General features: G+C 54.0%; 1 protein-coding gene across 12 annotated transcripts in view; it reads left to right on the top strand.

Annotated features, from left to right (window-relative positions):
• The first annotated feature begins 1,319 nt into the window (after positions 1 to 1,319).
• Positions 1,320 to 21,975, top strand: part of IFT54 (intraflagellar transport 54) — a 63,212-nt gene continuing 42,556 nt past the window's right edge. For 2 of the 12 annotated variants that reach the window (XM_055401808.2, XM_055401809.2), the window contains exons 1-9: positions 1,320 to 1,562; positions 4,885 to 4,953; positions 5,390 to 5,551; positions 7,095 to 7,238; positions 7,336 to 7,671; positions 9,912 to 9,983; positions 10,991 to 11,066; positions 13,699 to 13,800; positions 20,821 to 20,913. In XM_055401808.2, coding sequence (XP_055257783.2) covers positions 1,440 to 1,562; positions 4,885 to 4,953; positions 5,390 to 5,551; positions 7,095 to 7,238; positions 7,336 to 7,671; positions 9,912 to 9,983; positions 10,991 to 11,066; positions 13,699 to 13,800; positions 20,821 to 20,913 — 1,177 coding nt within the window. In that variant the 5' untranslated portion in view covers positions 1,320 to 1,439. Of the gene's footprint in view, positions 1,563 to 4,884; positions 4,954 to 5,389; positions 5,552 to 7,094; positions 7,239 to 7,335; positions 7,672 to 9,911; positions 9,984 to 10,990; positions 11,067 to 13,698; positions 13,801 to 16,027; positions 16,124 to 17,720; positions 17,728 to 20,818; positions 20,914 to 21,975 lie in introns of all 12 variants that reach the window. The other 10 variants (XM_055401794.2, XM_055401795.2, XM_055401805.2 and 7 more) reach the window with 8 other exon arrangements.

The raw sequence follows: 21,975 nt of genomic DNA, 5'->3' as shown, positions 1-21,975 counted from the left end.
CCTCCTTGGGGGATCTTCATAAGCCAGGGATCGAACCCAGGTCTCCCGCATTGCATTCTTTACCATCTGAGCCACCAGGGAAGCCCAAAGGTATCCACGAGAAGAACTAAAAAGAGACCATAAAGTGTGGAAAGGACCTACTGTGAGCCTGTGAGTGGTGGACGGAAGACAGATGGGACAGAAGCACAGACACCCGGTAGAACAAGGGCGTGGCTTTGTGCTGGCTACAGAGCCCTGGCGCATCGTTTGGTCCTCACCCCCCTGGGAGTTAGGTAGGATGGCACAGATTCCCCTGCTTTATAGAAACAGAGTCTCAGAGAAAAGGAGCTACTTGCTCAGTTCATTTAGCTGCTCAGTCGTGTCTGACTCTTTGTGACCCCGTGGACTGCAGCACGCCAGGCCTCCCGGTCCATCACCAACTCCAGGAGCTTGCTCAAACTCATGTCCTTTGAGTTGGTGATGCCATCCAACCATCTCATCCTCTGTCGTCCCCTTCTCCTCCTGCCCTTAATCTTCCCCAGAATCAGAGTCTTTTCCAATGAGTCACTTCTTCCCATCAGGTGGCCAAAGTATTGGAGCTTCAGCTTCAGCATCAGTCCTTTCAATGAATACTCAGGAATGATCTCCTTTAGGATAGACTGGTTGGATCTCCTTGCAGTCCAAGGGACTCTCAAGAGTCTTCTCCAACACCTCAGTTCAAAAGCATCGCTTCTTCAGCGCTCAGCTTTCTTTATGGTCCACCTCTCACACCCATACATGCTGCTGCTGCTAAGTCACTTCAGTCGTGTCCGACTCTCTGTGACCCCATAAACCGTAGCTTTCAGTCGACAGACCTTTGCTGGCAAAGTAATGTCCCTAACCCTAACCCTAATGTTTCTGCTGCTGCTGCTGCTGCTAAATCACTTCAGTCGTGTCCAACTCTGTGTGACCCCATAGGTGCTAGCACAGACATTAATACTCGCTCAGGAAGCCGCATTAAGTGGCATACAGGAAAGGGCATGCGTCTTTCAAGAGCACTCAGTCCAGTCCGCCTTAAACCTGAGAAACAGGCCGCAGGAATCCTGCAAGCACTGCGGCCGTCGCCCAGTTTCAGGCGGTCTCCTCAGTCGCGCGCGGAGAAGCATCTTCCTCGACCTGCAGCTGAAAGGGGCGGGACCTGGGCGCTGTCACTCCGCGGCACGCAGCCCCACCCACGTCGGCGCCGCCGCGTGCGCGCGCAGCAGGGCAGGGGGCGGGGCCTCGCGGCGCGTCCGTTGCTAAGGCCGCGCCGCCCCTGGCGACCGAGGGCCGCGGCCCCGCGCACGCGCCTGGGCGGACTCCGGTGCACTGTGGGATGGGAACCCGAGCGGCGCTTCGAGGCCGGGGCGGGCGGCGGCGGCGGAGGGGCCGGCGGCGGCCGGGGAGCCGGGCGTAGGCTCTGCTGCCGGCGGGGCGCGGCCATGAACGCGGCGGTGGTGAAGCGGACGCAGGAGGCTCTGGGCAAGGTGATCCGGAGGCCGCCGCTGACCGAGAAGCTGCTGAACAAGCCCCCGTTCCGCTACCTGCACGACATCATCACGGAGGTGAGCGCCGGGCCGGGATCGGAACTGCGGTGCGGGTCGGGTCCCCGTGCGCGGACCGGGTGCAGGTCCGGGGGTCGGGGCCCATGTGGGGGTCGGGGTGCGGGCCGGGGTGCGGGCCGGGGACCGGGATGCGGGTCGGCGGTCGGTGGTGGGGTGGGAGTCGGGGGGCGGGGGCTGGGACCAAAAGCTGCAGTCGGGATCGGACCTCGCGTCGCCGAGCGCTGCCCCTGCCAGAGGAGCCCGGCCTCGGCGGGACGGCTGACCCCCTGGCCACCTTTCTCGGGAGTGTCCCGGCTCTTGGGAGCATTCTTATGTCTTCCGTCCTCCCCCGCTCTTCTTAGAGCACATCTTCCACTCAGCCTGGCAGGGCTGTTTCTGTGACTTTTTTTCCTTTGCAGTGTCTGGCAGATGGAGAGTGCTTACAGATCCCAGGAGAAGGACATTATTTTTTTGTTAGTGCCCCACCCAAGTTTCCCTCCACCTGCTCCTGATGAGGTCACCCCATTGTTATGGTTCCGTCGCTAAGTCCTGTCTGACTCTTCGCAACCCTGTGGACAGCATGAAGCACCTCCAGGCTTCCCTGTCCTTCATCTCCCAAAGCGTGCTCAAACTCATGTCCATTGAGTCGGTGATGCCATCCAGCCATCTCATCTCATCCTCTGTCATCCCCTTCTCCTCCCACCTTCAATCTTTCCCAGCATCAGGGTCTTTTCCAATGAGTCAGCTCTTCCCCATATTGGATGTTTAATCAATGCCTTTGGGTGGACTTATTGAAGGTGGTTGTTGGGGGACCTGGAAGGATATAACTATGAAAGAGCAGGGCCTTGAGATTAGTTGTCTCACTCTCTTGCCCACTGGCTGGCGGGTTCCTGAGTGACGGAGACTTGTTTGTTGGCACATCCTGGGCACGGTACACAGAAGGTGCACAGCAAACACTCACTGCTGAACGGAGTCAGTCACGGCTCCTGTGACTCCAGTGGCAGCGCCCATTTCCATGGTGCGCCCGAGGGTGGTGTTGCCCTTGGGAACCCAGGCATGCTCTCTGGGCTTCAGGAATCAGGTTCAACTTGCAGGTATGCTGGGCTCCTACTCTTGCCCATGTTGGTCCTTAAACTTCACTTCTCGATCCTTCCAACAGGTTCGGTGTCTTACTCTTCCACAAACTGGGCTTTACTTGTCTTTGCTCTCTTAGCTTATGATGCGGACCTCTCTATGCTTATAAGCTGTGCTTAAAACTCTCAAAACCGACCCACATCCCCAGGGCTGTCTTGACTGGCCTCCTTCTCCTCCTAAGCTAGTGCAGCACCTAGACCGCCCTGGACAGTGTCTGGGGAAGGGACGAGGCTGTTGGAGAGCCTGGTGGGACAGGGCTGTGTAGGGAGCCTCTGGGGGGGAGCCAGGCCTTGAGTGGCATCACCTCTTCGTGTGAAATGGGCCTGTGACCCAGGGGGTATCCAGTCTCTTAGCCAGGAGGTGAGTGGCTGGCCGCACGGGTTGCTGCCCCAGGTGGACACTTTGATTTTCTGTGTTAGTCCTGTTTTCTCACTGAAACAGAAAGCCAGGGAAGAGGCTGGGGGAGCCTACCTCTTTCTGTGGGTCCTGCTGTGGGCTTATCATGGTGGCTGCTGTCCCCACCTCCTGCAAGGTTGGAGCGGGGAAGAGAGTTCAGGCAGGAATCGACTCCGTTGCCAGGTAGCCAGACTGTGGGGAAGGAGTTCCGTGTTCCCCATCGGGATCCACTGGTCTGCCCTTTTGCTAATCTAAGGTCAAAAGTAATTTCTCTACCTGTGTAAAGATAAGTATGTTAATTGTCACTTATTTGATAAAGATGTTAGAACAACTGACATATGGAAATCATTTTCAAATAATACATGGCAATTCTCTTAGCAAAATTCTTTACTGCCCCTGAATATCGTGTTCACATTGCCATATTTTAGAATTTTAGTTACTACTAAGCTAACTCTGTATCTTTTATAAATTGAAGTGTTGATCCTGTGAAATTAATGCCTCTTGTTGCTGGAAATGATTGCTCACAAGTTTACACTGTCAGCACACTAGAAAAAGGGGCAAAATGAAGAAGTTCTAGAAATATTAGATGCTCTTAATATTCCGCTTCATACAGGAAAGCCTGGCATGCTGCAGTCGTGGGGTTGCAGAGTCCGGCGCAGCTTAGTGACTGAACAACAACTCAATGTACTACCTGTCTTATCAGGGAAAATAACAGCACAGCTGTTGAGCGGTTTGAGGAGTATAAGCTAGCTAGTTGTAGCTTGGTCTTAAAGAAGCAGCTTGGTATTAGTGTGACACTGTCTTTTCTTTTTTTTTTTAAAGCATGTCTTATGGTACTAAGTACTCTTTATACCCACCAGGACACACACTTGTAGGCGTATTCATCCTTACCACATACGAGTGCAGTCTGATATTTTCTGATTTGTTTTGTTTTTTAAAAATAGGCTTACTGCTACCCATTGTATTGACTTCATAGTGACCTGCCACAGGAGAACCTCTGGTCTGAGAGGACCCAGGACCCTGGTGTGTCTGGGGGTGGGGAGGGGCAGAAAGCATCACCACCCCGCAAACCTGACTGAGGGGTAGCTGGGAGGTCCAGGTTGACTGGGGAGAGGGAGTGGTGAGGCGACCAAGAAAAAGTGATGTGGCAACAGACCACCCCCTCGCCCAGGTCCCCTGCAGGGTCCTAGGAAGTGATTGATGCAGTGGTGCAGAGAAACCCAGGCCGGCAAGTCCCCTTTCTTCCTTGCTCTCCACTGCTCTGAGTGACCCTCAAAAGATGCCTGTTTCTGATTTTGGACCTCTCGTGGCCTCCTTGTGGTCCTGCGGCTGAGTCCGTATTTCCTGATGGCTTCTAAGGCCACCTGGGTCAGGCCCCTCCTGTCAAAGGCCATCTGCCCCTTGAATGGACCTGCTTGGCCCCGGACCATGTGGGACTGTTTCTCTCACCTGGCACGTGTTCCCTCAGTTCTTCTCCAGTCTCAGCTTGGATAGGCTTTGCACCGGGAAGTGTTCCCAGACACCCTGGGCCCTCCTGCACTCGGATCAGGGGAGATCCTGTCTCCACTTAGCACCCTGCAGGTCCGTCGTATTTACCTCTCCTCGTAGCCAGATTGACTTCCGAGAGGATCAGGCGGACTCTGCCTGGGACAAGGCCCCTGCACGTGGCAGACGCTGGAATGTGTGTCTTGTCAGCGGACGGAGGATGTCTGGGTGTGGACAGAGCCCGGTGCCCTCAGCCTGGGGCGGTGGGCGCGACTGAGCCCCGGGCTGTCCTGGGGTGCCAACCGTGGCCTCGCCTTTTCTTTTGAAGGTGATCAGGATGACGGGCTTCATGAAGGGCCTCTACACGGACGTCGAGATGAAGTCCGACAACGTCAAGGTAGGTGAGAGGAGCGCCCCCCGGGGACTTCAGAAGCTGTGCTCCCAGCTGTGCTCCGGGGCTGGAGCACGAGGCTGGTGGCTCTGGGAGTGCCCTGTGCCCTCCTCACCTCACTTCCTCCAGCAGCTGCATGGCACGCTACATCAGCCTTCAGAAATGCAGCTAGTGTTCCGGAGGTGGGTGCCAGCCCATCACCTGAAAGGTAAAGCTTTACCGAACTTTTATTTGGCTGCCGTCTATGGGGTCGCACAGAGTCATGATTGAAGTGACGCAGCAGCAGCAGCAGTGGTTATACAGTGAGGAGTTCTAAATCCGACACACACCTAAAAATAGCTTTTTGTCCAAACAGGAAACTGGGTCAGTTGAGCATCCACAGGATAGTGCAAGCTCTTTTTCAAATATGTTAATATCTGTGTCTCAAATGGATGTCTTTCAGGATAAAGACGCAAAGATTAGCTTCCTGCAGAAGGCCATAGACGTGGTGGTCATTGTCTCCGGAGAGCCACTGTTGGCGAAACCGGCTCGGATCGTGGCCGGGCTCGAGCCCGAGAGGACCAACGAGCTGCTGCAGAGAATCGGAAAGTGCTGTCTCAGCAAGGTAGCGCCGCCTGCCCCGGAGCTGAGAGCTGTGCACACCCCGGAGGTTGACACGCCGGGGAGGGCGACCAGGCAGGGCAGGCAGGCCACCCGGGCAGTGGGCAGCGTTGGAGGAGTGGGGTTTAGCCTTGTCCTTGCAGTCCTATCCCCCCTCTCCTGGAGCCTGGGATTTAACAGCCGTGGTTTAAAGCTCTGCAGTGAACAGACAGTAGGTTCCCGGAGCTGTCGGTATGCAGCGGGAGCGCCTCGGGTGCCCTGCCGGGGGCACGTGACTGGAGGCTGTATGCCCAGCCTCCGAAGGCCTGCACTGCTCCTCCTCTTGGGCCCCCTTTCAGGGCCCATGACTGTTTCCAGCTCGGGTGGCCAGAGTGGCTGGAGGAGCTGTTTCTCTCCGTCTGTGGGGTTTACAGGGTGTCCCTGTTCTCTGCCGGCCTTTCCAGCCCCCCTCCCGCTTCCCGTCTTCCCCTCCCTCTCCCTGGAGGAGTGTGTGCGTAGCTCTAATGCCTTCAGAAAAACCCCGGATTTCCTGGGTTCCTCGCCACCGGCTGGAATCCAGACCTCTCTGGCGTTGCTGTCCCTCTGGGGCCGTTGGAGGAGGTCTTCCCCAGGGCCCTCCCCCTTCCTGGGATCTGAATAGTCCCCAGCGGAGCAGAGCTGAACCTTTGTCAGGGGCGTGGCGAACACAGCCCTTGATGGAAGTGATGGGCTGGAGGCCGGAGGCTCGCCTTCCGTGCTGCCAAGGTGGGAGAGGCGGGCTCCAGCCCACAGGGCAGGCAGGGAGTGGGGAGTGGGGTCAGAGTGGCTCCAGGGGCCGCAGGAGACCCCCGCCCAGTGGGTCTAAGGCTGGGCGATTCAGCTGCCCCAGATCCTGCTCGACGCCCCTTTCCAGAAGCGATCAGACGGGTGATTCTTGCTGAATCGGATGATTCTTGCTGAATCGTCTGCCCGCTCCCGGCGCCTCGCGAAGCCCCGCCCTCCGGTCCCCCGCTCTCCTCGCCCCCTCTTGCCCGCCCCCAGGTCTCCTGCCCTGCCCGCTCCCTCGTTCCCGCTGCCGGTTTCTCAGGGTCGAGCTGCCCCCCGGCAGCCTGTGGGGTCGGCTGCTCCTCCCGGGGTCCTCGTCATGGTCCCCCAGCACACTGCACAGACTTGGTCGTTATGTTTGGCCGTCTCTCTGAGGTGTCCGGGACTCCGGGGGGCAGCCAGGGACGCTGCCCAGGGGATCTGACGGGGCTCCAGTGAGATCGTTCCTTAGGGCGGCCTCTGTAGCCCTGTGAGAGGTGTGGGCAGCTTCGATGTCCTTGACCGCACACACGGCCAAGCCTGGCAGCTTGGGTGGAGGGAACTGGGGTTCGCTTAGCTTGAGTGGGCTCTGGTGTTAAGGACTGGAGGGGACAGTTCTAGGCGATGCTGTGCGTTGTCTGATAAAATTCATTTCCTTTAGGAGACAAAGAGTCCGTTTAATGAGCGGTCTCTGCTGACGCTTGTGTGCTCAGCCTACTGGTTTCACTGCAGCTTTGCCTTTTCTCTCCTCCCGCTGGGACCAGCTCTGCAGTGATGAAGCGGTGAAGAGGGTGTTGGCCGGAGAGAAGGGGGGCGCGAAAGGAAGGCCCTCACTGACGCCCAGACCCCAGGAACTGGAGAATAAGAACTTGAGGGAAGACGAGTCCAGGGTCCAGAAGGACAAAGAGGTGAATGTGGGTTACGTGCGTCTAAAATAGCGGGGCCCTTTGTGGTTCAGGTAGACGGTTTGTAAGTGATGCTGTTACTTGTCTTCTTTTTTTCCAGGATAGAGGAAATTCTGAACTAAATGAGAGAAGCACAAGCAGAGATCAGAAACAGAAGGAGGACTTAAAGGAAGAAAGCAAGCCCCGAGAGAAGGACAGGGCCAAGGCCAGGGAGAGTGAGCGGGACAGGCACCGCGAAGGGGACCGCGAGCGCGCCAGGAACCGGGCGCGGCCGGACAGGGAGCGGGACCGGGAGCGCGGCCCCCGGGAGCGCGACAGGGACGCGGAACGCCGGAGCGAGGGCGGGAAGGAGAAGGAGTGCGGCAAGGAGCGGCGGCTGCGCAATGGGGAGCTCTGCAGGGACCCCGAGCGCCCGCGCGACCGGCCCGAGAAGAAGGTGCGCGCCCCGGGGCCCCTCCGCCGGCCGCCCGCACAGGTCGCGGGCTCCTCGCTAAGATTCAGACCGCGGTTCGCTGCCGTGCGACGGGGAAACCGCGTTCCTTAAAATCACGACCAGCCCGGAGTCCTCGCAGAACCCGAGGGCGCTGTCTGCCGCGTGCACGCGTGTCAGGGTGTTTTCTGGCGGCCGGGGAGCGGCGGACCCCGTGGCCTTGTGAGCGGTGTTCGGAGGCCGCCCTCCGTGTGGGGGGCTCCCCCTCGGGTCGTGGGCCTAGCCCCCTGCGTTCAGATTGAGGGCCACTTTCTAAGTCTCAGAGGCATTAGCCGGTGAGTACAGTGAGACCCTAGCGTACTGAATTCCTGCTCAATTCCAGTTCTCAGGTAAATTTAGGATTTTCCAGAAAATTGGTTTGGTTTCAGGCAGTGTTTGTTTGTTTGTTTTTTCCCCTAGATGTTCAGGTTATTTTGGAGTCTCTGCAGTTAGGGTAAGCCTCCTGTCAGGGCTGGCGTCGCGGACTCTGGTTCTTAGGGGACGTCACATAACTGTAAAGTGTCCTGGGAAGGCCCTGGAAATTCTCCAGTCACTGGGAAGGAGGAAGATGAGGTCTGGACCAGTTCAAGGTCCACCTGAGGAGGGTGGCAGGTGGCGAGGGGCCAGGCTGAGCCAGGCCCCCCCCCCCCAATCCTGCCGTGATGGCCATCTAGTTTTGTGACTTGTCATCCCGGGGGTGTGGCTCTGGGAGGTGAGCAGGCCCCTGGGACCAGTCCAGTGCCAGGCCTGGAAGCTGGTCTTTTTGGTGGTTCTGTTGGTAATGTTAGCCTGCTGCCTGGAACCTAGGGGTCCCCCAGGAGCTTCCAGAAGTCAGGTAGCCCACCATGCTGTTTGTGTCATAAAAACTGAGACACCCCATTTAAACAAAAATGGGGTCTAAGGAAAGTCTTTTCCTCTGACCTGGCGTTTTGTGGTGCTCAGACATTCTTGTGCATTTTGCTGTACAAGGCAGACCCTGCCTGGGCACCTTCTCTGCCGTCTGGGCCTTCAGACTCAGGGTCCCCCCTGTGATGTGCCCGGGGTTGCTGGTGGTGTGCCTGCTGCCATAGGTGCTCCCCCAGGCCGTGCTGCACTGTGAGTGAGCATCTGAGACAGGGTGATGGGACCGATCCTGCTCCCAGCTGGTCGTCCTTGGCCCGAGCGGGTGTGCACAGACCTGTCGTGGTGATCCTGCTGGCCTGGCTCCTCTGTGTCCATCTGAGGCTTCTCTGTGGAGCAGGGTTTTTTGGGGGTAGGCTGCGTTTCTCCCCAGGAGGCCCCCAGAGGCCCGAGCTCCAAGGCTTCTGTGAGGGCAGCTCTGGGAGGAGGAGATGGCTCTCACCCGGGTCCTGCTGGGTGGTCTGATCAGATCTCTTGACGTAGAAGAGACGCTGGTGAGATATTCTTAGCCTGTGAACCCCTGAGTGTGTCCCCAGATGGCGGTGGAGGTGTGAGGTGGAGTGGCCACATCAGGGTGCTCCCTCCTTGCGTGTCTGGGCAGCTGAGTGCTGTGGGCGGGGGACCTGGGCACGGAGCCGGCCCACACAGGAACTGCTTCGGATGCAGTCTGCCGCTTCATAATGAAGTCGTGAGGATACTGAATTGTTGAAATACTGAGCAGGCACCCATCGCTTTTCATGGAAGAAAATCTCAGCAGCTGTGTCCCTTCTCCTTATGTTGACACGTGTGTGAAAGTTGACTTAAGCACGAGGCTTCCTAAGGTGTTGATTTAACCTCTTACAGTTTTCACATCATGTTTGTCTTAAGAGTGCATTCCTGTCGCAGAGTCTGAAGCCTTTGCTCCATCAGGAAGTGAGAGGGGTTTCCTTTCGGAAGCTGGGATAAGGGTGATGTTGCCCTGGGCGTGGGAGCTCCTGTCCACTCCAGATCCTCTGTGTGTCCCTGGAACGTTTGCGGGAAGCTTGGCCTGGCAGAGGGACTGCGGGACCCGGGAGATGCTGCTCCCTGCCTTCCCCTGCCCCGGGCCTTGCCTCTGACACCCGTGGCCTCCCGGCTGCCCCTGGGGCTCCTGGCTGCCCCGCCGCTGCTGGGGGTCAGGGCTGGGGGTCGGGGCTGGGGCATGACGTGGTGCTCCTGTGTGAGCGATTTGTCTTGTTGTCCATCAGCCTTAGAGAAAGCATTTCGATGCTTTTTTAGGTGTTATGGACTTGAGTAATTCTACAGTTTGAATTTTTTTTTTTTTACAGTCATCAAGCTCAGGAGAGATGTCTAAAAAGTTATCAGATGGATCTTTTAAAGACCCTAAAGCTGAAACAGAGGTAAAATTTGAAAAATAGCTGTAAGAGATATAAACCTGTAGCTGTGCTGAAACAGGACATGCTGTGCCGTGGTCCTCCCTGGTGCCCGGGGCCTCATAGTGGGAGCCCACGTTTGTTCAGTTGTAAGAGGAACGGTGTTGGTAGTTTCCTGCCTGTGAATAGATGGGGCGTGTGCATCCTCTGGGTTTCTGGGGCAGACTCTGGGGCCTCCTCGTACCTTTGTTTGACAGGTGTGATGGGTGGTGTGCAGAGGGACTAGGTCATGGTGTGGGAGGGGGTGGGGTGGCTCTTAGGGTCAGTGTGGGGGGATTAAGTCACCAGGCAGACTGGGACGGCGGGCTGGCTGGAAGGGCCTGTCCTGCTGTGCCTGGCCCGGGGGGACTCTGCACTGTGCTCCCCATGGGTGGGTACGGTCCAGGCCGTGTCCTCCTGTGGGTGTTTAGACTCCCCCTGACTTCATCATCCAAACTGCATCGCGGAAAGTGTATCCGGGCAGCCACAGGGAAGATGGACGGGCGTGGAGGGACGCTGCAGGGCTGGTTAGGGGTCCACATGGCGGCTTGAGAGAGGGGTCAGGCGGGGAACTGCACGAGCGGCCAGAGGGTCGGCCTGTGGTGTCTCCTGTGGTTTATGCTCTGTTTAGACCACATCGAGTAGGTTCACAGGCGCACTGAAGTACTCAAGTTTGTATCGACAGGGGTTGAGTCCTCATAAACTCAGCTGATAAGACAGTGATTCTCAAGGGATGGTCAGTAGGTGGCTGACCTTTTTAGGACTGTACAAAAAGTGTGGGATTCTGCGTTTAGAGTGAAGGGGGTTTCAGCTCCCTCCCGACCCCGTTCTCAGGTCCTGCTGCACTGTTTGCCTCAGCTCCCCGCTCAGAGCATTTGCGGGTTGTCGTGTTTCCTGTTGGCCCTTTCCCTGAGCTTGAATAATACATCTGCTCATGATGCATGATGTTGCCATGTGGGGCATCAATTAATTTTATTTCATTTTTTTTTTTTAAGATGGAAATTTCCACCAGAGCATCCAGGTCAGTGACAACAAAGATGTCAAAGCGGCGATCCAAGGATTCAGTGGAAGGTAGTGCACAGTTTATCGTATAATGTATCTGAAAGTAGTGGACTCTTGGCCTTAACCACAGCAGCCACTAGGGAAAGGCTTCTGTGGATAGAAAGCAGGTTTGCCTTGGGAAGGCGTGGACAGAGACTGTGCACAAATGACGCAGATACATGGCTTTCGCACCCACACGCACGTGCGTGCACCTGCACACGCGTGTGAGCTCACGACACCAGGGCCAGAGGACATCTCTTTGCGGGAGGTCTATGTTCTGATCTAAAAGATAGGATTCAGTGTTATTTTTCTAGAAGTATTTGTTAGTCTTCCGTGTCTCTCTGACTCTTCTGAATGGGTAGGCTAGTTTTGTCCTGATACAGGGTGGACATGGAGAGCATCCTGCCCTTAGACAGGTGGTGTTTATTTTATGGGCTGTCTAAAACAGTGTTTAAAAGAAGAGCAGAAATTGTCCCTGGGGGGTCATGATGAAAGCTGGAGCTGAAGCAGACGAGCCTGGCCTGGGTTTGCCCGAGGGTGATGCCTTATTAGGACAGACCAGGGAGAGTGTCAGTCTGTCCAGGGCGGGGAGGGCCGGATGGAGATCAGCAGTGCTGGAGGCTTTCAGTGGAAGCATGGAGTAACTTTGAATGAGCAGTCGCTGTTCCTCAGAGTCATCTTTTCCCTAAATTGTGAAACTTAAAGTAAGTGTAGCAAGGATGTAGTAGTTGAAATTCTTCACTGAGACATTAAACTTAGATGGTACATTTCAGTCTTTGACATTGATAAATGTCAAAGTGAACGTTAGTGAACGTTTTTGTGCCAGAAACTTCTATCTTTCGGGCCATCTCTGTGGGACAGGTTCCCAGGTGTGATTCCTGGCACAAAGGCTGGTATGGACATCCTGAGGTTTCAGCTGCAGTGGGCACGGCCCCAGTCCTCTCCCTTATACCTTCTTCCGGGATTTGTTTTGAGCCCTTGCTGATTTTCACAGACAGAAAGCACCCAGAGTCTGAGTGCTCTTAATTTGCGTGAACTCCCTTAACGTTAGGGACATCTGCCAATTTTTTTTGGCTTCCCTGATAGCTCAGTTGGTAAAGAATCAGCCTGCAATGTTGGACAGCCTGGTTCAATTCCTGGGTCGGGAAGATCCCCTGGAGAAGGGATAAGCTACCCACTCCAGTATTCTGGCCTAGAGAATTCCATTGACTATATAGTCGCCAATTTTAAAATAAGTATATGTTTCTTGTATCTTTTCGGTTTTTTAATTCTAATTATGTTTGGTTTCTGATTTGTCTAGGTGTTTAATTTTTATGCACTGGACTTTTTATGCACCACCAGTTTTTTTTTTTGTGGTTTGTCCAGAAGTTTGAGAGATGAAGATTTGTGTTTTCTCATGTGTCTTAATATTGACACTTTTTGATTATCTCTTACTTTAATTGATGGTATAAAATGAGGCTCTGAATTTCTTTTTCCATAGTCACTCGCCGGTGTCCCAGGGTCGCTTCCTGACTGATCATGCCTTCCCTCCTGCTCTGTGCTCTCCCTGCAGGCCTTTTGGAGTCTGGAGTCTGGTGGATTTGTTTTTGTTTTACTCTGCTGTTTTCTGTTTCACTATCAGTTCCCTGTCATTTTTCTATTCAAAAAAAAAATTGCAAAGCCATTTTATTTGCTTACTGTTGCAGAAACATTTTCTAGTCACTTGAGTTTCATGAGTCAGAGATTCCCACCTCCCACGAAACAGACTTGTCAGGAGGTGCCTGCACTTGGGTGAAGCCTAGGCTTTGTTCCTGGGACGCCTGGATCCTGCTGCTTTCAAGTCAGACGGGGGTTCCCTCTCCAGAGACGAGTGTGCGGTGCTTGGGTGTGTCTGCCAGCCAGGGATGGCTCAGTTGTTTTGTTTTCAGATTTCTGGAAATGGTATCTTTCTTCGCCTCGTTAATTTTTGGTGATCATTGTTGGAATATATATAGAAGCTTTACTGATTTATGTGGCTGTGTCTTCAATCTAGCCTGTATCAAATCTTAATACAGAGTTGTTGCATTGGTTTTTTTAATTTCCTAAGCTGACGGTCATGTCATCTGCTTTTCTTGTCTAATAACTCAGGATGTTTGCATCTGAGTTGACTGGTGAGCTTGTACCATAAGTTCCTTTTATATGGTCTTTAAGAGATTGGGTTATCAGAGATTTGCTGGCTTTATGACATTAAGCTCTGCTGAGCTATAGGTGAACTCTTTTTTCTTCCCTGCCCACTCGCTGAGCACAGACCTAATACCCCCAGGTCCTTATCCGTCACAGCTGGCACTGCCCCCTCTTGTAACGGGTTGCGTTCGGGCAAGTGTCTGGTGCCCAGGAGGTGTGTGAGACACAGGTGCTCTGTGCTCCTGCTGAGAAGAGAAGCCTTGAGTTTACTAGAAGGGTGGGGGCGGGGCGGGTATCACATTTGTTAGACATACTGAGAACCTGAAAGCCATTCCAGAATCTCTAGAGGATCGAGAAAGCATTCTGTTTAAGAATATGAGAGGTTTTTTTTTTGACTGTTCTTAGTGAATTGTAGCAAAGTGAAACACTTTCAGCTAGTGAATGCATTTTAATTTCATTTGTTCAATAATATGCAGCATTACCAATTAATACATATTTTCATTGTGTAATTTCACATCAGGAAGAAGGGACTCTAGAACCAGTGAAAATAGTCTCTCCCCTGAAAAAGAACGTAACTCTCCCTACAGTAAAGCTAAGAAGGAGCATACTGTGAAACAGTTCGGTAAGACTGAGTGAGCCCCGGGGGAGGCCGGGAGTGCGCGCTGGCGAGCGGAAACCTTTAGCTGCCAGATGCGCTGCTTGGACACCGAGCAGACGGAGCCATAGCTGCTGCAGCGGACATGCGCCTGCTTGGCTCTGGGAGGGGGCCCTGGTGCTGGAGCACTGCCCTCGGGCGGCTGGGGTGGAGCAGGGCAGGGGGCCGCCCACCCTGGGGTCTGAGCCACAGGGCGCCCCCCACCCCAAGTGAAGGTTCACTGCCACGGCTCAGGCCCTGGCCTGTGGTCCACGGGAGCCTTCCAAAGTTCTGCAAATGTCTGTGGAGTCCCTGACCTCATGGAGAGTATGCTCTAGAGGGAGAAAATAGATAAGAAGGAGAGGACAGGGGGTATACCCTGTATTAGATAATAAGGAGAGGTCAGGGTGTACACCTTCTATCAGATAATAAGGAGAGGAGGTCAGGGTGTATACCTTCTATTAGATAATAAGGAGAGGTCAGGGTATACACCTTCTATCAGATAATAAGGAGAGGTCAGGGTATACACCTTCTATCAGATAATAAGGAGAGGTCAGGGTATACACCTTCTATCAGATAATAAGGAGAGGAGGTCAGGGTGTATACCTTCTATTAGATAATAAGGAGAGGTCAGGTGTATACCTTCTATCAGATAATTAGGCGAGGTCAGGGTGTACTCCTTCTATCAGATAATAAGGAGAGGTCAGGGTATACACCTTCTATTAGATAATAAGGAGAGGTCAGGTGTATACCTTCTATCAGATAATTAGGCGAGGTCAGGGTGTATTCCTTCTATCAGATAATAAGGAGAGGTCAGGGGTATACCTTCCATCAATCAGATAATAAGGAGAGGTCAGGGGTATACCTTCCATCAATCAGATAATAAGGAGAGGTCAGGTGTACACCTTCTATCAGATAATAAGGAGAGGAGGTCAGGGTGTATACCTTCTATCAGATAATAAGGAGAGGTCAGGTGTATACCTTCTATTGGGTAATAAGGCGAGGAGGTCAGGGTGTACTCCTTCTATCAGATAATAAGGAGAGGTCAGGTGTATACCTTCTATCAGATAATAAGGAGAGGTCAGGGTGTACACCTTCCATCAGGTAATAAGGAGAGGTCAGGTGTACACCTTCCTATTTAGTTTAGCAAAGACTCTCTTGAAGGGAAAGGTGGCCTAGAGGAGTGTTTGGCGGGGGGCGGGGTGTCTTCACAGAGTCGGCTCGGGTCGCTCAGCACATAAGCTGCAGGCGTCCAGGGCTGGCCAGAGGCCTGTAGCTGGGACAGGCTTGCCTGTTTGCGAGCCTGGAAGCCGGGTGGAAAGGCTGGAGCAGAGAGTGGGCAAGTGACCGGAGACCAGGCTCCCGAACGGCATGCTGGGGTCGTCGCGGGGCTTCGTCTGCTGGGCAGGCGGGGTGTTTTAAGTGTGAACACAGTCCCTCGGGGTATCCAGCTGGACAGAGACAGGCTGGGGTTTGAGAAGTGCCCCCGTTAAAACTGCAGGGAGGGGGAGAGCCGCCAGGGGACTGCGGCCTCGTGCAGAGGGAGGCTGTGACGGTGGGGCTAGAGTGTCCCCGCCGGAATTACCGGGGTGGGGTGACAGGCGTGCTGATGCAGCGGGTGGCACCTGTTCACGAGGAGAGGAGTCACAGGGAGGGTCAGTCTTGGGGGCCGGAGCCTGACCCCAGGTGTGTCGTTTATGGATGGAGGGAAAGCTTTGGGAGAAGCTGGTTGGTGGATCGGGTGCTGGGCCAGGATTTGTGTTCTGGAGGCATTATGTTCAAGGCGCCCGTGAGACAGACGGATAGAGGTGCTGGGACCACGGGCGGGCGTGTGGCCTGGGGTTCACGGAGAGACCTGGAGAAGCCAACGTTAACGTGAAAGAAGCTGGGAGTTCCCAGGGTAGCATAGGACCTTCATGTGGTGGCTCATCTTGAGGAGCGGGGTGCCCAGGATTCGAGGGTCGGAGAGGAGGGGCGGCTCTGATGGAGGAGACACAGGCCAGCACTGTGGAGGGGAGTTTGGAGAGCGGGCGTCCTGAAGCCAGGGAAGGGGGCATCTTACCCAGTGTCCCGTGGAGGCGGAGAACTGACCATTGAGTAGACGGGACAGCTAGTTGGTGACCTTGGCAGAAACCCCTGTAAATCCCAACCAAAGCAACCGGACGCAAAAGCCTTTGCAATATTTTAATTTGTCATTAACTATATTTCATGTCAGGAAGAAAGGAGAATAATATTTCAGCTAAAATTTTAGACCCCATAGTGTCTGGATTAAATAATGAACCGTATCAGGACACTACAACTTCAGTAATAGGTGAGAAAAATATATTCTTTAGTTTAAATTCCTCACTGCTTTGATAAGAAATATCTACATCTCGGTATGGTTTTCTTTTTTTTTTTTTATTATTCCGACCACTTTAATGTTCATCTGATTCTTTTCACAATGTATTGAAGACCCGAAATGACTTGATATTCTGTTTGCTTTAATCTTCTAAGTTTTACGATGAAAAAGAGTAACTCAGCTTGACATTAACCTTTTCATTAAGGTTAACCTTAACGTTGACGTTGCCTTTTTATGTGTGGCATTTCTGAATCTAATTCAAAGTGTTTTATTTTGCTGCTGGAATTTTATGAAATGGTGTGGATATATAAAGAATTACCTTTCATTTCTCCAGACTGCTCTGCTGTGTTTTATTAAGGAAATGCTCCACAATAAACGGGCTTCCCCCGTGGCTCAGTGGTAAAGAATCTGCCTGCATTGTAGGTTCCATCCCTGGGTTGGGAAGATCCTCTCGAGGCGGAAATGGCAGCCCGCTCCAGTCTTCTTGCCTGGAAATCCTCTATCCAAGGGCACGAGCATGGCCTTGCTGCAGTAAATATTTTAAGGTGCTTTCTCAGAGTTCCTGGGGACGGTGTCCCCGTGGTGCACCCTTTACATTTGAGGCTGGCAGCGTGACGTGTGCACACGTCCTCGCCCTGCTGATATGGTGAGGTTTGACGTGTGGATTCGGAATTTCAGTGGGATCATCCGAGATGACAACTTCGTGTTGTCTCCTGTGATAAACTCAGTTCTTCAGAAATGTGGCAATTCTTGAGTGATGTTTAAGGGGGAAAATAGTGTAAGTCTTGACTTCAGGGAAAAGTAAGCATTTTTCTGGACTGAGCTTGCTCTGATCTGTCTGGTTTGTAAAAACTCAGTAATTATAACTAGAATAACAGCAGGCCCGTCTTTCTGTGCTTGCCTTCTGCCTTTCCTCATTTTGTTTGTTTTTCTAAGAGATGTGTGTGCAAGCCTTCTGCTTCATCCTTGGTTGTTCTGTTCCAAGTAGGTCAGCCCCGCGCGGTTTATCTGGGTCTTGAGCAGTGTGGGGGACGAATGACCTACATCGGGGCAGAGCGCTTTCTTACGGATGGATACTCCGTTCTCAGTGACCACACGGATTGTGCCGTTCAGCTGCATCTCGTGATGGTTTATTCACTTCTGCGGGAGCTTTTCTCAGCCCCTTGGGGGTCCCGGAGCTGCGGGAGAGGGGAGCGGGCCGGGGGTGAAGCTGGAGTGAGAGGTTGCCCCACGCGGGCAGCCGGGCGGCCCATGTGGCCTCACCTCACCTCCAGACCCAGACCCGCGTCCCCGCTGGCCTGGAGTGAGCTGCAGGGAGTGCTCGCTGAGCCAGTGTCTCCCCGTGGGTGCCGGGTGTGAGAAGACCTGCTGGAGGGTCCATACAGTGGCCTCTTGTCACAGGCGTGCCGCGCTTGATGGCTTTAGTGCTGATCACTTACGCAGCTGATGGAGCCCCCTGTTGGGTTGTGCCAGCGCAGTTCAGAGCGGGTGTGCTGGGTTTACAGTCAAGGCAGAGAGCTCTTTAGCGCTGTATGGATCTTTGTAGACCTTTCTCTTCAGCTGTGAGAAGAATGGAAGTTGCGCATTGAAGAAGCACAGGGCACTGACCGGGGCCTCAGACCAGTGCTTTGTGGAGATGAGGGGGAGCCTGGTGCCACCTGGTGGCCATGAGCCGAGTCCCAAGCGCTTGCTGTGCCCAGCTGTGGTCCTGGCGACCTGGGCTTGGGGGGCCCTCCCCGCAGGCCCTTCCTCCCGCGAGCCTGTCCCTGCACCCACCTGGGGTCCCCGTCATCACGTGTCATCCCGCCCTGGCCGTCCCTGGACTCTCGGAATCCAGGGCTTGCCCGCCAGCGTTAGGGTGCCTTAAGCCTCCAGGTCCAGTGGCGCTGGTCTCTCTCAGTCCCTGTCCACTCCCGGCCAGCGCTTCAGACTGAAGCTGTGCCTCGTCATGCTGACCGCCTCCGGGCCCGCCAGCCGGCGTTGCCATAGGGAGTCCCGGGAGAGTGCGCAGGCTTGGTGGTTCTCATTTGCTTTTTCAGGTGGATTGAAAAGTTCAGCAAGAGATTTGTCCATTTCTCTTTCAAAACACACACACTGTCTTTCCTGCTCCCGTTGTCATGCAGACTGTCTGAGGAGACTCGTTCCTCCTGCAGCCTTTGGACAGTCTGAGGTCTCCTTGAACCTTATCCATCCATCTCTTTATTTTGCTTGGGTTCCCTCGTTTCCTGTTCTGTCATTGTTTACAAGTTTTCATTATGAAAAATATATGAAAGTAGAATAGAATGATTTGCACCTGTGTGCCTCTCATCTGGACTCGGTGGTCCTAAGGTTCTGGCATGTTTGCTTCATCTGTAGTGACGTTGTTTTATGAATGACTTCAAAGTACATAAAAATATTTTAATACTCTAAGTATTCCATTTGAACGCTTCAGCGTGCACTTCTGTAGCCATGAAGTGACTGTTGCACCCAACACACGGATTCCCCCGGAGCGTCTGAAACCCAGACTGCATTCTGCCTTTTCATCATCTCCTTTTTGTCTCTTCAGCCTCTTTGGATCTGGAACATCTCCCCTTCCGGATTTTTGTCCCAGAACGTTGACTTTCCAGAGTGGTGCAGTTGCTGGTCGGGCGCAGTGTGCCTGTCCACTTGTTCCTTGTGTCATTTAGCTTAGAGCCCCCTGTCCCCCCCCCCCCCACCCCGTATTTCCCTTGGATCTAAAGGCCTGATCAGACTTGGGCTGAAGAGCCTGCTTGCCCTCACCCTGCATAGGGGACACTGTGCCCTTTGCCTTACGTCCTGTCAGGATGCTCTCAGCATCTCTGCACCCCAGGATACAAGGCTCAGGCTGGTCCCTGTGCCAGGCAGCTCTCCCGGTATAAACCCTGGCTGTTTGCATTTGCTCTTAGATATGGTCAGCAGCTCTGTGTGGCTTGACTCTGCATGGAGCCCTGGCAGAGAACGGGGTGCTTGTGCTGAGCTGCGGGCCAGTGCTATTAGAGAAAGAAATTGCAACCCACTCTAGTGTTCTTGCCTGGAGAATCCCAGGGATGGGGGAGCCTGGTGGGCTGCCACCTATGGGGTTGCACAGAGTCGGACACGACTGAAGCGACTTAGCAGCAGCAGAGCAGTGCTGGCTGAGGCATTCTGGGAGAGTAACTGGGGTAGACCCACCAGGCGCCCCAGCTTTCCGCCTGTGATCTCGCCGGGGTGAGAACCCACTCCAGGTGCGACCTTTCACCCTCGTCCTCACCCGCAGGACTCGGTAATTACCAGTAATTCAAACGACAGGTGGTGCTCATGCGCTGTGTGTTTTTTTTCCTTTGCCAATTCATAGTGATTTTAATTTCTAATTTTTTTCTAAAGCTGTTGTTTGCCAAGCTGGCTAACCTACGCTCTCTGAATAAGGATTGGTTGTAGTATTATTAGTGAAGGTGTAGTCTGTTTTTACGTACTTTTTATTTGTGTGACTTTGGGGTTTAATAAGCCTCGCTTAAGACTACTGCTAGAAATGTTAAAACCACCACCATTGGCCTCTCAGAAACAGAGAAAGAGCTTTGAGGAGATGACGTTGCGCCAAGTGTGCTCGGTCTCTCCGAGCCACGGACGGAACGCATCTGTCATCTACTTGCTGTGTTGGTGGAGCTTGCATGGTGCAGATAGTATTTGATGCTTCCGAATAGTATGTGACACCTTAAAGTAGTTGGGGTGTTTTCTTCTAAAATTGGTCATCTGTGGCTGCTCAGCTTACCCTGATTTTTAGATTTGTTTTAGAACTTAATAGTACTTCATGTTGGTTCTTTGGTTGCTGCCTATGATGTGTCATAAATAATTAACTAGTTGAATCAGGCTGTTTAGGTCCACATCGTTCTTAACAGATCCAAAAAAATTTCCTCAGAAAATTATATGTTGTCTATTTTATATAGTTGTATTACATAAAGCAACTCTTTATTTGACTAAAGATTCTTTATTTTATAATGACAGCGTAATTCTGACATAAACTATTTCTTTGAGTGCTTTAAGGTGATTATAAGATTGTGTTTCAGGAAAGGGAACAGCTCCCCAGCTTTATGTTTGTCTCCAGATCCATCTTAGGTGTGGGGGGGTCGGTGCTTCAGTGATGGGTCAGGTTTCCTCCCTGGCTCTTGCCACAATTCAGAGTGTGTCCCCTCAGCCCCCTGCTTTTGCTTTTAATAGGGGAAATACTCTGTTTCCCGGGCACCTGATACTTCTCTCTATTTTGGTCAACATTTGCATGTCAGTCAGTGAACAGTGGGCAGGTGTGCCAGAGTTTCCAGTGTGTGTAGGGCTGTGCAGAGTCAGGAGCGTGTCCCTCTTGCTCCTGCCATCCTGAAGCTGCAGCCTCAGCTCATGACTCCCAGGCTGGGCCGTCGTGGGGAGACCAGGGGGGACTGGTGGGGTCAGGCCGTCTTGGAAACGGGGGTGGGGGGGCTTGGCCTCTGCCTCGGCTGAGCGGGTGGGGCCTGCCTACTTCCCGGGCGCCCCTTCCCCACTCCTGATCAAGTCAGGCAAGTGCATCCTCTAGAAAGCCGCCCTGGTCATCCCTGGGGAACTGGCGGGGGGGAGGGGCACAGAGGCGTCAGGTGCCGCCCGTGACCCCACCGCACGTCTCTGTCTTAATCACCTGCCTTAACTGATGTCGGGAACGAGAGAAGCTAATGCTGATTCAGCCAGTGTTTCAGATGGCAGTGCAGCCAGTCTGTGGAGAGGCAGCGCTGAGTCAGAGCCAGCCGCGAAGCAGAAAGGTAAGAGGGAGGCTGGTCACCCGTGCGTCCCCCACGCGGGGTGTCCCGGGGTCATGGCTGCAGCAGCAGGCTCCCAGGCCTCTGACCCCTGCCGAGGCCCAGCCCCTCGTCGTCCACACTCAGGACCGAACGTGGCTGGTGTCTTGCTCTTGGCTTTTTGATAAACTGGAGGAGAGCGTCCTAGTCCCAGCCTGAGGGCAGCAGACCTTCCCGTGTCCCGAGTTCCTCCTGAGCCCAGAAGTGTCGGGGTGACCCAGGGACAAGCCTCAGTTGCTGCTGGGGTTCCTGGAGGCCGGGCCGCAGCCCCAGGTTTCCCGTCCAAAGAGGACTTCCAAGCAGTCAGAGGCTGTCCCCACTGTGACTTTTCTGTGATGTTCTCTGTCTCAGGTCATCCCTCTCTAGGGTTCTGCTTTCAAGCATGATTTTTTTTCTCAACATTAACAACAAAAAAACTGTAGTAATATATTCAGCATTTGCTTTTTTTAAAAAAAAGGATTTTTATTGGAGTGCAGTTGCTTTGCAGTGTTGTGTTGGTTTCCGCTGTACAGCACAGTGAACCAGTGTGCATGCACACACATCCCCCGTTTTCTGGACCAGCGTGTGCTTCTTCAGGCCCTGGAGGTCCTGCCGGGCGTGGAAGGTTGCCCTGCCCGCTGCCCCTGTGTCGTGCCCCGGCGCCAGGCCCGGCTCAGGTGTCGGGGCCGCAGGGGTGTGGGCAGCTGAGGGCGGGTTCAGCAGAAAGTGTCTGTCGGAGGCCTGCGTTGCGCTCAGCCCTCGGGCAGAGAGCGCCTGAGCGAGCTGAAGCGGCAGGCGCTGCAGATGCTGCGGGTGGTCTGCGGGGAGACGTCACACCGGGGTCAGGGAGGGCCTCGGGGCGGGGCAGGGGCGGAAGTTGGGGCCAGTGGCCATAATGGGAGCTTGGTGATAGGACGCTGAGGCCGTTTTTAGGGGTCAGTGGCTTCATGATGCTCAGATCATGTGGGAAGTGTAGTGCGTGGTCCAGAGGCCAGACTGGCCCGGGCTGTGGGGCGATGGGGAGGGACGGAGCAGCGGGGTCGCCTG

The sequence above is a fragment of the Moschus berezovskii genome, chromosome 4, assembly GCF_049115385.1.
Source record: "Moschus berezovskii isolate FMDL1 chromosome 4, NW_MosBer_1.0, whole genome shotgun sequence".
Lineage (NCBI taxonomy): Eukaryota > Metazoa > Chordata > Mammalia > Artiodactyla > Moschidae > Moschus > Moschus berezovskii.
This window is presented reverse-complemented; position numbering and strand designations above follow the sequence as displayed.